The 15,477-nt window shown below is 42.8% G+C and overlaps 1 protein-coding gene across 1 annotated transcript in view; it reads right to left on the bottom strand.

Moving 5' to 3' along the window:
• NOX3 (NADPH oxidase 3) overlaps positions 1–15,477 on the bottom strand; it is a 151,383-nt gene that overhangs the window by 55,040 nt on the left and 80,866 nt on the right. The window contains exons 3-4 of the mRNA XM_075200411.1: positions 13,252–13,359; positions 13,077–13,161 (exon numbers count right to left, since the gene is read on the bottom strand). Coding sequence (XP_075056512.1) covers positions 13,077–13,161; positions 13,252–13,359 — 193 coding nt within the window. The remainder of the gene's footprint in view (positions 1–13,076; positions 13,162–13,251; positions 13,360–15,477) is intronic.

Raw genomic sequence — 15,477 nt, forward strand, 5'->3', positions numbered from 1 at the left:
ATATCTTCAATACCTGGAATAGCTTGGCGCTTCTGCCCGCAGTGGAATGCACATGCGTTCCACTGACAGGAAGTCCGGCATTTGAATGCCAAACTTCCTGCTTGTTCCACTGCGGGCAGAAGCGCCAAGCTATTCCAGGCATGCATTCCACTGCGGGCAGAAGCGCCAAGCTCTTGGTAGTTTCTTGGAAGTCTGTTTGGGGAGATTTCATTTTAACTGAAAGCCGGATACATTTTCTATTCCAGGTATTGAAAAGCCATTGAAACCACTTAAAGATAATGTTCGCACTGTACTTTGAGATTTTATATGGATTGCTCGTCTGTGAGTAATTTTTTAACAGAACGTTTTAGCTGTACCCACATGGCATGCTGGGGAATACAAGTCCTTTCTGGCAGTGAAGGCAATGGAGTCACAACATAATGAAGTTCATTATACCATACCCACTGGCGAATTTCCCGAGTTGTGGTACCGTTTTCGGAACGCTACTATGTATTTTGTGTTTACCACATGCAAATGCATCAGGGAGTTTACAGTGAGGACTTAAACACTAATAAAATGCATTTACCCCTGTGAGGCAGCAATGCTATCCACTGTGCCGCCCAGTAATGATAGTTTCTCTCTCTCTGTAAAGTGATAGCCACACCCACACATTAGGTTGGACACACCCACTTGTCAAATGGCACTCCCACTTAGATGGGGGGCGCCGGTGCCCTGTCTCACCCAGGACACCAAAATGTCTAGTTACGGCACTGATAATGCTGTTAAGACCACCCTGCCCACGGCCCTCTCCCGGGGCACACCAGAATGTAGTACATCTCCAAAAATTCGACACCAAAGCCTTATCAACATGTAATGTCCGTCCAAATGGTTTTGTAGGCAGAGGCCTAACATTTTACATTAATGTAACAGTACACATCTCTAATTCCTGTTTGTTTGTCAAAATAGGTTTACATGTATTTCATTTTTTTTCTGGTTTATTTCAGCACACATAAAGGAAGCTGACAGTTGCCCCCCCCCCCCCCCCCCCACCAACATTGTCTCAGATCAGGGCTAAAATTGCAGGATATTGGACCAAAATCAAAAACCTGCAAAAAGAGCAGGAAAAATGCTTTGAGGAGCTGGAGGCAAAAATGGACTACTGGTCTACATTATATGACTAGTTTTTTTTTGTTTTTTTTTCATGTAAATAGTTTTACACATTATTGTGCATATATTTATTTGTGTTTATATTTCTCAATTTATATAAGTTTTTCAAAAAACAACCTTGGCGTGTATGTCTTTATTAATCTATTACAAATGCATAACATGAGGGTCTAAGGTCAATAAAGAATGGATATGGATTCCAAAAACACTAACATTTAAGCAACAAATTTTTGACATAAACCCATCATCATGTCAACATTTCTATGGCCCTACTAATTGTGGCTATCAGCTAATGAAGATACACAAAGTGTATTTTGTGTATTTTGTAATGAAATCCACACTAACATGGGAAGAACAGTAACTCCATACACATAAGGCAATGGTCAGGAACCCAACTCATGACACCAGCACAGGGAGCCAGAGGTGCTAAATAATAAGCCACCATGCTGAACCGGTGCTGGCTATAGTATTTTGCAAGACAAGAAGATGGTGAAATCACATCCAAGCACAAGCAGTAGCTGAAGAAAAAAAGGTTTCCATTTGCTAATTCCATGTCAGCCAAAGGAACATGTGCCCTCCACCACCAATCCACCCCTCCAAGAGGAAAGCCATCCATAGTAATAACAGACACATAAATAATGTGCCCAGGGGGCAAGAATCATTCCCAAAGGTATATGTCAAATGCCATAGCTCATTAACTAGTTCCCCAAATCATGTGCCATTGTAGTGATAGACCAAGGTTAGCTTCAAGTGTCAAAGCAAAGCCAGTCACACATTGAAGAAAACATCGAAACTGTACACAGATGAGGCCATGTTTGTGATATGAACTCATGACCTCAGTGGTATAAGGCAGAAGTGCAAGTGATGCAAAGGTCCTTGGTACTGGAGTGTGGTGAGTGTTCAGTTTGGATAAAGCTGAGTACATCACATAATGTGTACGCCGTGGATCCAGATGAAAGTCAGTCTGCAGGCAATGTTGAATTTAACTCCAAGGCGGCTGTCCCCCTAAAACTCCCCCCCTCTTAGTCCATTTGTAGTAATAAATGTCAGCATGTACTTAATAATGTACATGTGAAGTGTGAGCCCTGAGGCTTTTCTAAAGTTCACCCCAAAAAATAATTTTCTTACAATACAGGAGACATATGAGGGGATTTTTTAGAATGTGGTTGAGCGTGCATAACAAATAAAAAAACAAAAAAAAAAAACATTGTGTGTAGTTCCTGCGTTTTTTGTTAGCATAATGATTCCAGTCCACACAATAGTTGTGGGTATGCTTGGTATTTGAACTCATGGCTGCTGTGTTGTGAGTCAAAAGTGCTAACAAGTGAGCTACCTGTGAGATGGGTATTTTGTGAGTAATTTGTGTGAATAATGAAGAGTAGTATTAAGTGTCAGTTGCCTGTGTAGCACGCATGCTGTATTGTTGGTGTTGTCTAAGATTTTTCACATCTCAGTTTGGGCTAGTGGGTAGCTGTCCCGCTTTCCATAAAGTCATTCATAAATTCTAATCCAGACAGAAACTCTTATTCTGTATGGAGGTTGTATGCACTCTTGTGTGTATCCTTTATGGAAGAGTATGCTATGCATTTTGCTGAAAAGGCAAAATGTATTTACACCACATACATTTTGATATATTCGTTACTCATGTGTTTTTAATGTAGCCATGTCCATGCATTTTGCGTACTATACGGCGACTTGAAATCCTAAACACAGAAAGATCTTGAGCAATGTGTTTGTTAAAAGTGTGTATTACGCTAATTACTAGCAAAGGAAAAACAACGTTCAGAGTGTTCCACATCATTGTTATTTGCCACTGATTAATGAGTAAAGAGCTATCTCATAAAAATAAGCCCCAGGCATTTGTGTTGTGTTCTGTGTAAACAAACTGTTGGTCCCTCCCACAGTGGGCGTGACATATACATTGCTTAGCTTCCTAGGAACCCCTCCAGCCGGCACGACACAACCCGGAGTCTATTCTGCCAATCAGGTGTTCACTGGAGCCCCTGATGGTGGGGACAGACTGGGCTGAATGTTGGGAACCCCTCCAGCCGGCACGACACAACCCGGAGACTACTCTGCCAATCAGGTGTTCACTGGAGCCCCTGATGGTGGGGACAGACTGGGCTGCAGACTGACAGAGGGTCGTGAAGTGTGTACCGGCTGGGGAGAACCCAGGTAAGCGGAGTGGATTCCAAGCAGAGGTCAAGGGCAGGCAGCAGATAGCAGATCTGATAAACAAGCCGGGGTCAGGGGTCACGAGCAGACAGGATGGTCGGTATACAAGCCAGGGGTCAGGGTCACGAGAAACACAGGCAGGGTCCAAATCCAGGCAAGGGGTCATACACGGGTAGTCAATAGAATTTCCAAGACACAGGAACAAGGCACAGAGCAGGTTAGCAGACTGGAACAGAAGCTATAACCGGCAGTGAGGCTGCAGACCTCACTGCCTTAAATACATGGTTAGACCAATCAGAGCCTATCTCTGTAACCACACACAGGGCCCTGTTAATTAATTAAATCAACTGCTAAATAGCCTCCAGGCTATTAGATAATCTTGCGCATGCGCCCGGCTGTCCCCTGTTGCCGGGACGCAGCACTACACTGTGAGGCGTCCGGCCGTTGTCTTGACAACGGTCGGCGTTGAGAGGGAAGTGACGTCGCGGTCGTCATGGTGACGGCCGGGACGCTGGGGCAGACAGGAAGCGAGCAGCGGCGGCTGTGAGTACCGCCGCGGCTCATGACAGTACCCCCCCCTTGAGGAGGGGTCGAGGGACCCCGACATCCAGGTTTCCCAGGGAATTTCTTAAAAAATTCCTTCAAATGCTTTGGAGCGTGCAGTCGTCTTCACGGGACCCAGGACCGCTCCTCTAATCCGCGATTCTTCCACTGCACTAGGAAGTGCACCTGACCCTGCACCTTTTTAGAGTCGAGAATCCTTTGGATAATGTATTTAGGTGGTTTATTCATATTTCTCACAGGCAAATTTGGAGGCTGAGATTGGTTCGGATATAGCACCGGCTTAAATAGAGAACAGTGAAAAGTGTTGGGGATCCTCAGTGAACCAGAAATCTTTAATCTGAAAGCTACCGGATTAATCTGCTTGATGATCAGGAACGGACCAATGAATTTAGGCCCCAGTTTCTTACAAGGCTGTCTAAGCCTAATATTCCGTGTCGAAAGCCACACTTTCTGGCCCACTTTGAATGAGCAGGTGGTACGGTGGCGGTGTGAAAATTTTTTAGAGAAAAATGAGGCTCGTTTTAAAGCGCACTGAACTTTCTTCCAGATACTTCTGAGATCTGAAGCTGTAGAACGTATCTCTGGAATACCAGCGGACCTGAGCGAATATAAAGAATTAGACCTGGGATGGAAACCAAAATTACAGTAGAACGGAGATGTACGAGTGGATGAGTGACAGGAATTGTTGTACGCAAACTCTGCCAAGGGTAACAGAGAGGACCAGTTGTCGTGGAATTCAGTGGTGTATAATCGTAGAAACTGCTCCAGGGACTGATTAACCCTCTCCGTTTGGCCATTAGATTGAGGGTGGTATGCAGATGAAAGGCTGATTTTGATTCCAAGAATGGTACAGAACGACTTCCAGAACTGCGCAACAAACTGAGAACCACGATCTGAGACAATATCAACAGGAAGACCATTGAGTCTAAATATATGTTGGAGAAAGAGAACCGCTAGATCTCTAGCGCTGGGAAGTCTGGTTAGCGGTATGAAATGGGACATTTTACTAAAACGATCTACAACCACCCATATGGTATTATGTCCTGCAGAGGATGGGAGATCAATGATGAAGTCCATTGATAAGTGTGTCCAAGGTTTTGAGGGAATGTTCAACGGAACAAGCTGGCCTGAAGGAGAGTTCCTGAGAACCTTACTCCTTGCACAAGTCTCACAGGAGAGGACAAAGTCTCTGACATCCGTAGATAATGAGGGCCACCACACGGCACGAGAAAGAATTTCCAATGTTTTATGGATTCCAGGATGCCCGGCTGTCTTGTTGACATGTGCCTCAGAAAGGACCGCTTTTCTCAAGTGGACTGGAACAAACAGACGATTTCCTGGAGTATTAGCAGGAGCTATCTTCTGGAATCTATGGAGCGTCACACTTAAATCCTGAGTTAGTCCGGCATGGATTATAGAGGAAGGAATGATAGGTAGAGGATCAGAAACAGGAACGTGATGTGACATAAAGCTCCTAGACAGAACATCTGCCCGGACATTTTTAGAACCAGGTCTGTACGTAATTACGAAATTGAAGCGGGTAAAGAAGAGTGCCCAGCGGGCCTGTCTGGGATTCAACCGTTTTGCCGACTGGATGTACTGTAGATTCTTGTGGTCCGTAATCACAGAGACAATATGTACCGCTCCTTCCAGCCAGTGACGCCACTCCTCAAAGGCCCACTTAATAGCTGATAGCTCTCGGTTGCCCACGTCGTAATTCGCTTCAGCAGTAGAGAACTTACGAGAGAAGTATGCACATGGATGCAAACGGTGAGTGTGAGGATACTTCTGGGAAAGGATAGCGCCAGCACCGGCATCGGAGGCATCCACTTCTAATACAAAAGGAAGATCCGGATTAGGATGTCTAAGGACTTGAGCAGATACAAACACTCTTTTTAGGGCTTCAAATGCAGTTACCGCCTGAGGAGCCCAATTAGTGGAATCCATCCCTTTCCGGGTAAGGGCGACTATAGGAGCCACTATATCAGAAAAACTGTGGATGAACCTTCTATAATAATTTGCGAAGCCCAAGAACCTCTGCGCGGCCTTGAGGTTGTTGGGTTGTACCCAGTCGAGAATGGCTTGGACTTTAGTTGGGTCCATGGAGAAGCCAGTCGGAGAGATGAAGTATCCCAAAAATGACACCTTCTGTACCTCAAATTCGCATTTCTCCAACTTGGCGAAGAGATGGTGGTCTCTAAGTTTTTGGAGAACCTGCTTAACATGAGTCTGATGCAAGGACAGCGACTGAGAGTATATCAGGATGTCGTCTAAATAGACAACCACGAAGTGGTCAAGAAATTCACGGAGAACTTCATTAATCAGGTCTTGAAATACAGCAGGTGCATTACTGAGGCCAAACGGCATGACCAGATACTCATAGTGGCCGGAGTGTGTATTAAATGCCATCTTCCACTCATCTCCCTCTCGGATGCGGATGAGGTTGTATGCTCCACGGAGATCGATCTTGGTGAAGACAGTGGTACCTCTTAACTGATCGAATAGCACTGAGATGAGAGGGAGAGGGTAGGTGTTGACTGTAATTAAATTAAGGCCCGGTAGTCAATGCAGGGCCGCAGTCCATCATCCTTCTTTGAGACAAAGAAGCATCCGGCACCTACAGGAGATTTGGACGGCCTGACAAACCCCTTCTCAAGATTTTCCTCAATATAAGCTTGCATGGCCTTGGTCTCGGGACCAGAGAGAGAATACAAGCGCCCCTTAGGTAACTTGGAACCAGGAATCAGGTCAATAGCACAGTCAAAGTCTCGATGAGGTGGTAAAGTGTCTGCAGCCTTTTTGGAGAACACATCCCAGTACTCATGATATTGTGAGGGAAGTTGCTCCGGAATAGACTGGATAACACGCAGAGGCAGAGTCAAGCAGGACTGTGTACAAAACGAGCTCCACTGGACAATTTCCCCTTTTGCCGAATCCACGACGGGATTATGACGGGAAAGCCACGGATGGCCCAGAATCAGCGGGACTGACGGACAGTCAATGAGGAAGAGGGTTATTGCCTCGGAATGGAGAGCTCCTTTGTTCAGTTGTAGTGATGGGGTCTCAAAAACAATTTTTCCTCCAGGCAATGGACTCCCACACTGTAATTGCAGAACGAAGCTTCACCATAGGAATCCCAGCAGAATGGGCAAACCCGATGTCGAGGAAGTTGCCTGCAGCTCCACTATCAATGAAGGCCGACAGGGCCACGGAACTGGCACCGAAAGCAACTTGTGCGGGAATAAGGACAGCATTCTTTTGGGAAACAATTTGGAAGCCTAAGTGAACCTTTTCCAGACATGCTCCTTTTTCAGGTTTATATGGACAGGAGCAGGAGAAGTGGCCTTTATTGCCACAATAAAGACATAGACCTTGTGACCGTCTCTTGTCTCTTTCCTCTTTCCTCAGGAGGGAGACAAAACGCCCCCGGGTGCGTAGGCTTCTCAACAGCCGTGGAGGCTGGAATAAATGCAGATAAAAAAAAAAGATGCCTCTTTCTCAGTCCTCCTCTCCTTGATTCTCCTGTCAATTTTAATAGCAAGCTGCATAAGGCTCTCCAATGAGGCGGGGGAAGGATACTGCACAAGTGAATTCTTAATCTCCTCTGACAGTCCTAGGCGAAACTGGCTGCATAACGCTGGATCGTTCCACTCCCTGTCAGGCGACCATCTGCGGAATTCAGCGCAGTATTCTTCTGCAGAACGTTGAGCTTGCTTTAAGGCCCGTAGATGAGCCCCAGCAGAGGCAACTCGATCTGAATCATCATAAAGGAGGCCTAGTGCATTAAAGAACGCTTCCAATGATTGCATGACAGGACTCGACTGTGGTAGAGTGAAGGCCCAGGACTGGGGGTCACCCTGCAGGAGAGAGATGACAATTCCAATTTTCTGCTGTTCCGAACCAGAAGACCGAGGTTTCAGCCGAAAATAGAGCTTGCAGCTTTCTTTAAAATTACGGAACACTAGTTTTCTGTTTTGCACATAAGTTAAATACTGACTGTTTTTTCATGTAGTGTACAAATAAGCTATCAAGTATTTGTGTGCTACATGAAAAAACAGTCAGTATTTAACTTATGTGCAAAACAGAAAACTAGTTTGCACCCCTTGCATTGTAACATGGTTTTGTCCAGGAGACTGAAATAAGATACCTCTTCATTTAAGATCCTTAATGAATCAGGCCCCAGGAGAAGAAACCAATGCAAGAGTCATATTGAAGACTGAGTGACTGACAGCTCACTCATCAAGCTATCTGAAAGATGTATCTGAGGGGAACTCATATTAATTAACCCAGGCAAGTGTGAAAATGAAAAATGTTGATGTATGTGTACAAGGATGGTTTATTAATGTGATCCTGACAGTATAGTTGCATTTATTATACACAGGCATGTGTGAGACGAAAACCCCAGCATAAGCACAGATCCCTTGAGTAGATTTTCAATTGTGCTCTTGATTACAGATAACATTGTTGTGTATACCTCTTTGAACATGCACTGGCTCCAACAGGCTCTAATTACATCCTTTCCAATTTTAGTAATTAAAGCTTGCATTTGAAGTAGTGTGAGAACTGATGAGAAATTAAAGGTTGGCATGTAAACATAGATCTAAATGCACTTCTTTCAAGGTTGCTCACCTCTATTAAAAAAAACTGTTATTGACGCAGCAAGATAATGGCTGATGCTAATAAAGAAGGCTTTGTATATTTTAAGCTCAGCAGAAGCCGATTATGTGAAACAATACTTGAAAAGCAGCATTGGTTACTTTTAGCAGTATAATATAAGGCTCCGTTTGAGCTCCTTAACATAATGTATGAAATGTGTTTTATTCAGGACTTTAAAACTACCCTTTTGCTCATTTAAATATGAAACTCACAAAGCAAACATTTTGTCTTTGTATTTTACACTGCAGCAAAACTATGCCTACCTAGTTATGTCTATGATGCCATATGTTCATAGATGTCTTATTATTGCACTTAAAAACTTAAAAACCCTCTCTCTAAAGTTTATACAATAAGACATTGAGGGGGGTATTCAATTGTCCGTGGGTTCGAGCGCAGAAAAACTAATACCGTTAATACAGTAATCTCTCGCTGGATTTCAGCTCGCAGCTCCCTGAGCTATTACTGTTATTACGGTAATAGCTGGATTTCAGCTCGCGGCTCAGGGAGCTGCGAGGGGGGGGAGCAGGCCATACCATCAATATCAGTCTGTTCTCTAAAGCAAAACAGCCGCAGACAGTTGACAGAAACTGTGGATAATGACAAGATCAGCAGCAGGCATACAAGGTGAATGAGACCTGTCACTCTGAGATACATTATTGGCCGATAGTCGGGTGATTTTCATACACACTGCAGGATTGGAAGGTGATTGGTTGGCAAAAATTAAACAGTACGACCAACCAAGCGACACAATGATCGGCATTTTGGGGTGACTTTAGATCACTGTGTAAGTATACACACTACACGATAACTGATCAAACAGTCGGATGTTGGCTGATTTGTCCAATTATTGGACTAAAAACCTGTAGTGTGTACCCAGCTTTATAAATACAGTTGCTTGTCCTGAGCACCAAACATGAATGAATAAAATGGCAACAGGTTCTGGCATTTGGTGTCCAGGTTGATCAGCAGGATCTGTCTCTTTAAGGCCAAATAAATATTCTTGACACTGGCAAGATACTGTTAAAAGCCTCAATGCCACCTAAAGCCTACAAAATGGAAAGCATAATAGAAAGGAGTAAAGGTATCGTTATAAAAAAGTAAAATTGTAAACATATATTTTCCCCAGTTAAATATATTGAAATGTTCCTTTATACCAGAATACACTGCATGTAGAATTAAACATCCCATTTTTATTACAGTTATTTGTCATGTGTGATATAGCAACAACTGGAGCAGGACACACATTTTCAAATAGTAGTGTCACTACAACAGTGGCGGATCCAGGGGGGAACAATTGGGGCGATCGCCCCCCCTAGCAGGGGCTTGCTGCTGACGGCTGCACACTGTGCAGGTCCGTTCAGCATTGACAGTGTGCTGCCCGGCTGATCTGATTGTATTTTAAACACAAACAGAGCAGCGGGACAGCACACTGCCAATGCTGAACGGACCTGCACATACTGTGCAGTCGTCAGCAGCCTTAGGAATTATAAAGGGGGCGGGGCCTATATCGCCCCCCCTAAAATCGCCCCGGGTAGAGCAGTTGCCTAGATCGGCCCCTGCACTACAATCTGCAGCAATCCTGGGGCACCCCCCAACCCTTGAGAATTTCTGTATATTGCTCAGTGAGCTAGAAATTGTGGACCTTGCTGAACAGCATCCCTTCATTGCAGCCTACAAGAGCTACCATCTGAAGTCACGGGTTATCATCTGCCCTAGAATCTCGGGCCTATTCCAAGTTGTGGGTCCGAGCAAACTTCAACAAGCTTGAGGTTCTGTACCTGCCCATCTCTGGAATCTCTCTACCTCACTCACCCATTAGAAGTCCCTACATTCTACCAGCACCCTGCCTTGGAGTGCACTGTTTGGCCAGATGCGTAGTCTCATGGCTGGCACAAACATCATGGCTTAGTTCAGTGGCTTGGGCAAAGACTCCTTGAACGAACGTGTATCAGGTGATTCCCGCTTAGCAGAGTGGACCCTTTACTTACCTGGCAACTCCAGCTTAGCCTAGTCCTCAGCTTGCACAGTAAGCTGGCCCAACTGAAAGATAAGGCTCAGCACCCCAGCACCCGCAGGTTAACCTGAGGGTTACCGACATTGCCGCTTCAAATTAACATTTATCTAGGTCGCACTGTTAACTGACGTCAAAGTCAACTGCTGGAAAGCTGTGTATAAGGAATGACTTCCTGTCAGCATGCTGCTGGCATCGGAAATGTGCAGCTTCAGTTTTTAGGTAAGTCTGTATTATATTGCAGTCTTTTTTGCCAATCAGATTTTTTTTGTAGGGATCCTGCTTGTCGGGTTTGTGGTAATCGGGAAAATTATTACAACCGGGACTCGTTGCATTCAGTTGTCATCACTTATATGCAGATACAGTTAAAACAGTTCAACTATTCTCTGACTCTATGACTGGTGCCTGTCTGTCACCTGAATTTTTGGGCCAGATGTGTTTACATAGTCCAATTTCATTTGCAAAAATAACCCTTATTAACTTAGCTCACACTCAACTTAACAATGGGAGATCCTGGAAAGCCCCCATCACCTTCCCATCAGTACAGCCCTAGGCATTCTTACCAAGTATATAATAAGACTAGCAGTCAAGCCTTCCATAGTATCTACATGAAAACTATTTTGGCGGACCTCCCTTCAGGTGAACTTTAGTAATCCTAAGCCCAGCCCATGGACGGTCTAGAAATGTCCTTGTTTGTACTATGAGGCACAAGAAATCAGTCTCTGGACTGGGCACACCCTGGGATCTATAAGGTAGCCTCCCTTTCAGGCAGAGATGTATTTCTCCAACTTCACAGATAAGGTATTCAGACTTAATGATATATTAATGCTTTGGATGCACTGTTTTTTCTTTTTTTAACTCTTCCTCTTTTCTTATTTCATGGTTCTTCTTGGTTAGCACTGTTGCTTGTTTATACCTTTTTCTTTTGACTTTTTGTTTTGATGCCATTGGTCTTTTCCTCCCTTCAGACAACTCATGATGTTCCACAATTATTTCCCTTCCTCTTGCTTATATCGCTTATTAGCTCTCTAGGGCTCTCCTCTTAATATCCTTCCATTCTTACTCAAGAAGAACTGAAAAACCCCTTATACTACTTAGTTCTCTCCAAAATACTTTGACCAAAATCCCTTATCACAACAGAAACACTCCTGAAATTGGTCTTGACTCCAGGTACTATTAGCTTGACTCTCATTTACTATAAAATAATTCTCCAATATCTTAGCCACCAAGTTAACAGACTTTTTTAAAGCTATACTAGAGGAGTAAGCCTTTGACTCAGCCACAACTAGAATTGACACTGTCATTATTTCAAAAAACGGTGGAGCCTCAACTCTATGTTGCAACTTTCTAAATGTGTATTTGAAGATTTATACAAAAATTCTGGCCACATGTTTAAATCTTGTTCTTCAGAGTCTATATCACAGTGATCAGTTTTGATTTGTTTCAAGCTATCAGGGCTTGTGCGACACGTGATGCACAACTAACCTGATCCATAGTATATGCATGCAGAAGCTTTTGTTAGCTCTCAACATCAAAATGCATTCAAGCATGCTACTTTGCCATTCATGTTTCACACTTTATCTTTAATGGGTTTCTCAGGCAAATTCCTAGTCTGTGTGGCCTCCCTATATCTCAATGTCTCTCCTTTAAGTGCCAGAGCCATAAACTTGCCAAATACCATAACCAGCTCTATCAAGCCTCCCATACTATACACAATTAGAGCTGACCTAAACTACTGAGAAAAACAAATAATCTCTTGGCTTGGCTGGTTTAATGTAGCTTGAATGGATGTATAAATATATAAATCTATTAATTTTAAAGTTTTCCAAACAGGGTTCCTCCTCATACCTTTAAATTTTTCCAGCACTACACCTTGCTTTTTAAATGGGCACCCTAGGTTAAGTCTCCAGATGTTTCACATATTCACCAGTGGGATGGAGATATTATATGGCAAACCAACTTTCCCAATGTGTGCAAGTCTGAGTTGTGTAATCTATTTTGAAATAACAGCCTTTAGAGTCTCACTGAAGGACCACCACAAACTAAAATGGCAGACTGACTTGGTCGAGTCACTAAATAAGAAGTAAAGGGCTGAAATCAGGGATAATACTGCCAGCTAAGATAAGATGTGTGGAAGGTATAGTTCTAATGGTATTATGTTCCAACCAGGTTGCAAAGACTTCATATTATGTCGGATAGATGTTTTAGGGGTTGCTCTAATCCTGAATCCTTTCTGTACATGTCATAAACTTTGAGTATTTTGGAGAGAAATAAGTTACCTCCTTTAATATTCCCTACTACTTCCCTCCCTCCCACTCCCTCACTCTTAAATTAGTTGAATGCTAAATATATTGTCATTGTATACTTTGCTTGTTCATGTTGTCTGACTTAAGTTGTGCTTTTGTAGGGCTTTACTATGCTTCCAATAATGAAAGTTGTTTTTTTTTTAAAAAAATGTCTTGCCATTCACAATGAACTTATACAAGAGATTAATTAAATGGATGTTTAAAAATTAAAACAAAATTACCTGCATGAAGAGCAATCATATAACCAATCAGCCTGTGAAATGTAATATTTTTGTCAAGTAGTCTTCTCAGATCTCCTCTACAACACTAGATTAAGATGAAAACAAATAGGCAACAAGTCATGAAAAGTATTTTGCTATAAAGAAGAAGGAAGTGACAAAAATATTTTCTACTTACACTTGTTCTTCTAAGGAGATAAATTAAATTTCGACAGACAGGTACCAGAATCAGCATGCAGTTGAAGTTCAGACAAATTGCAGAAGCTCTTGCCCATGCTAGGGTAGACTGCAGAGAAAGTTTTAATACAAACATGTTCAGAAAAGCAAACATATATAGGTACCGCCTGATTCCTTGTATGAACTAAGGGCGAGGCAGAAGTATTTGAATAAAACAAAGTATGTTTATTAAAGCAGATACACATGGAAAGCCAACTGGTGCAGAGAACCTGTGATCTGCAACTCAGTACAAGCAATGATGTGTTTCAAACATATGAAATAGCAAGGTTAGTCCATAGCAAAACCAATTACAGGATATGAAGAGTTAACAACAGTACAAGGTAGCAGGTCAACCAGGTTTGAGCCACAGATGCAGAGAATGATTAATAGTTCAGTCTATAGCAACACAGATTTAAGGTTGGGTGTAATGCCAGTTGTGGCCTGTATGGAGATGTTGCTGGAGTGCAATACAGTACAAGGGATGGTGCAGAGGCCAGATCAAGCTGCAAATGGATGGTGGAACACAGTGAGCATAGGTAAGTCCAACGGTGCAGACAGTGGACACCACGAACCTCAGACTGAGGAATCGTATCAGGGACAACAGGCAAAACACATGTAAGTCCAATGAAGCAGACAGCGGACACCATGAATCTGAGCATGGGAATTGGAACCACAGACAAATATGCAGAGTCAAATACCAGGCAAAAGGTCAGTCACAGATATCAACTTTAAATTTCAGTGTACAAATAAGCTATCAAGTATTTGTGTGCTACATGAAAAAACAGGCAGTATTTAACTTATGTGCAAAACAGAATACTAATTTGCACCCCTTGCATTGTAACATGGTTTTGTCCAGGAGACTGAAATAAGAAGTTTCTCAAGTTAAGATCCTTAATGAATCAGGCCCTTATTCCCTATTCCTCTGTCACATACAGCAATTTATACCTTTGTTGCAGCTAAATGCTTTGTGGTTCCCAAGTCCATGTACCAGAAATTGTTGATGTGAAAAACTCTTACATTCAGTGCTAACTCATTCTTTCGCTCATGACGCTATGAATTTACACTCTTGAATTTTATTTTCTTGGGTTTTTACACCATTAACTATCCACAATTGTCTCTAAAAAGTATGTGCTCTTCAAACTGTAATAATATTGTTCGGACAATTTTTGTTGTAACTTTTGTCACAGATGACTAAGGTAATCACCAGGAAACTTAAAGGAAATTAAATTTTGCAGCATCGCCATTGCTACATCCTCCTCATCTATTTTAACTCTGCAGTCAGTTCTTGTGATATAGACATCTATTTGTCAATGTACTCATTCATATCCTTACACACATTCAATTTTGTTCCATATAACATTCTCCTTAGATTAATTTTCCTCATCTGCCCTCTGTTCTCCTAAGCCTTTAACAGAGCAATCCACATTTCATTTGCTAATTCCTTTCCACTAATGACAGAACATATATCATACTTGCCTACTCTCCTGGGATTTACGGGACTCTCGCGAATTTCGGGCAGTCCTCCTGGACTCCCAGAAGAGTAGGCAAACCTCCCGGACCTTGTAAAATACCAAAATTCACGGCATTGAATAGCGAGGGATATTAGTTAATCGCGTCATTAAGCCCAGCCCCCCGCTATTCAATACCTTCACTTTCTGTATTTTATGATGGGGCAGGGCTATAGGGATGTAATGACATTGTCACACCCCCTCCTATCCTCTGTCACATGATCTGTGCTCCGATCTCCCGGAGTACAGATTTAAAAAGTAGGCAAGTATGATATATATGCTGCTGCACAGCTAAGCCGATGGTGGCCATTGCTCTGTCCATATAATCCACATTGGGAGTGGCTTCAGGTCATTAGTGACCTTACACAGCTTTTCCCTCTTAAGCTGCATTTCCATTGCAAACTTCTATGTTACATAATATTCAGAGCCTGTTCGCTTTACAAAACTCATACTCATGCTGTTGCTTGCAGCTGTGATGTACATCTTTCACAAACACTCTGGAAAAAAAAAAACTTTTTCAACTTACAGTTTTCTTCCACTCTTATCACTGTTAGATGATCATTGTAACCTTTGGTGAATGGTGCAGTGTAAAATCGGTGATAGTCACTGTAACGGTGACACTGACAGTGACTACCACGAACAAAAAAAAAAATGAAACTGACTTGACCGAATGACCTAAT

This window comes from Mixophyes fleayi, chromosome 3 (assembly GCF_038048845.1).
Source record: "Mixophyes fleayi isolate aMixFle1 chromosome 3, aMixFle1.hap1, whole genome shotgun sequence".
NCBI classification, from domain to species: domain Eukaryota; kingdom Metazoa; phylum Chordata; class Amphibia; order Anura; family Limnodynastidae; genus Mixophyes; species Mixophyes fleayi.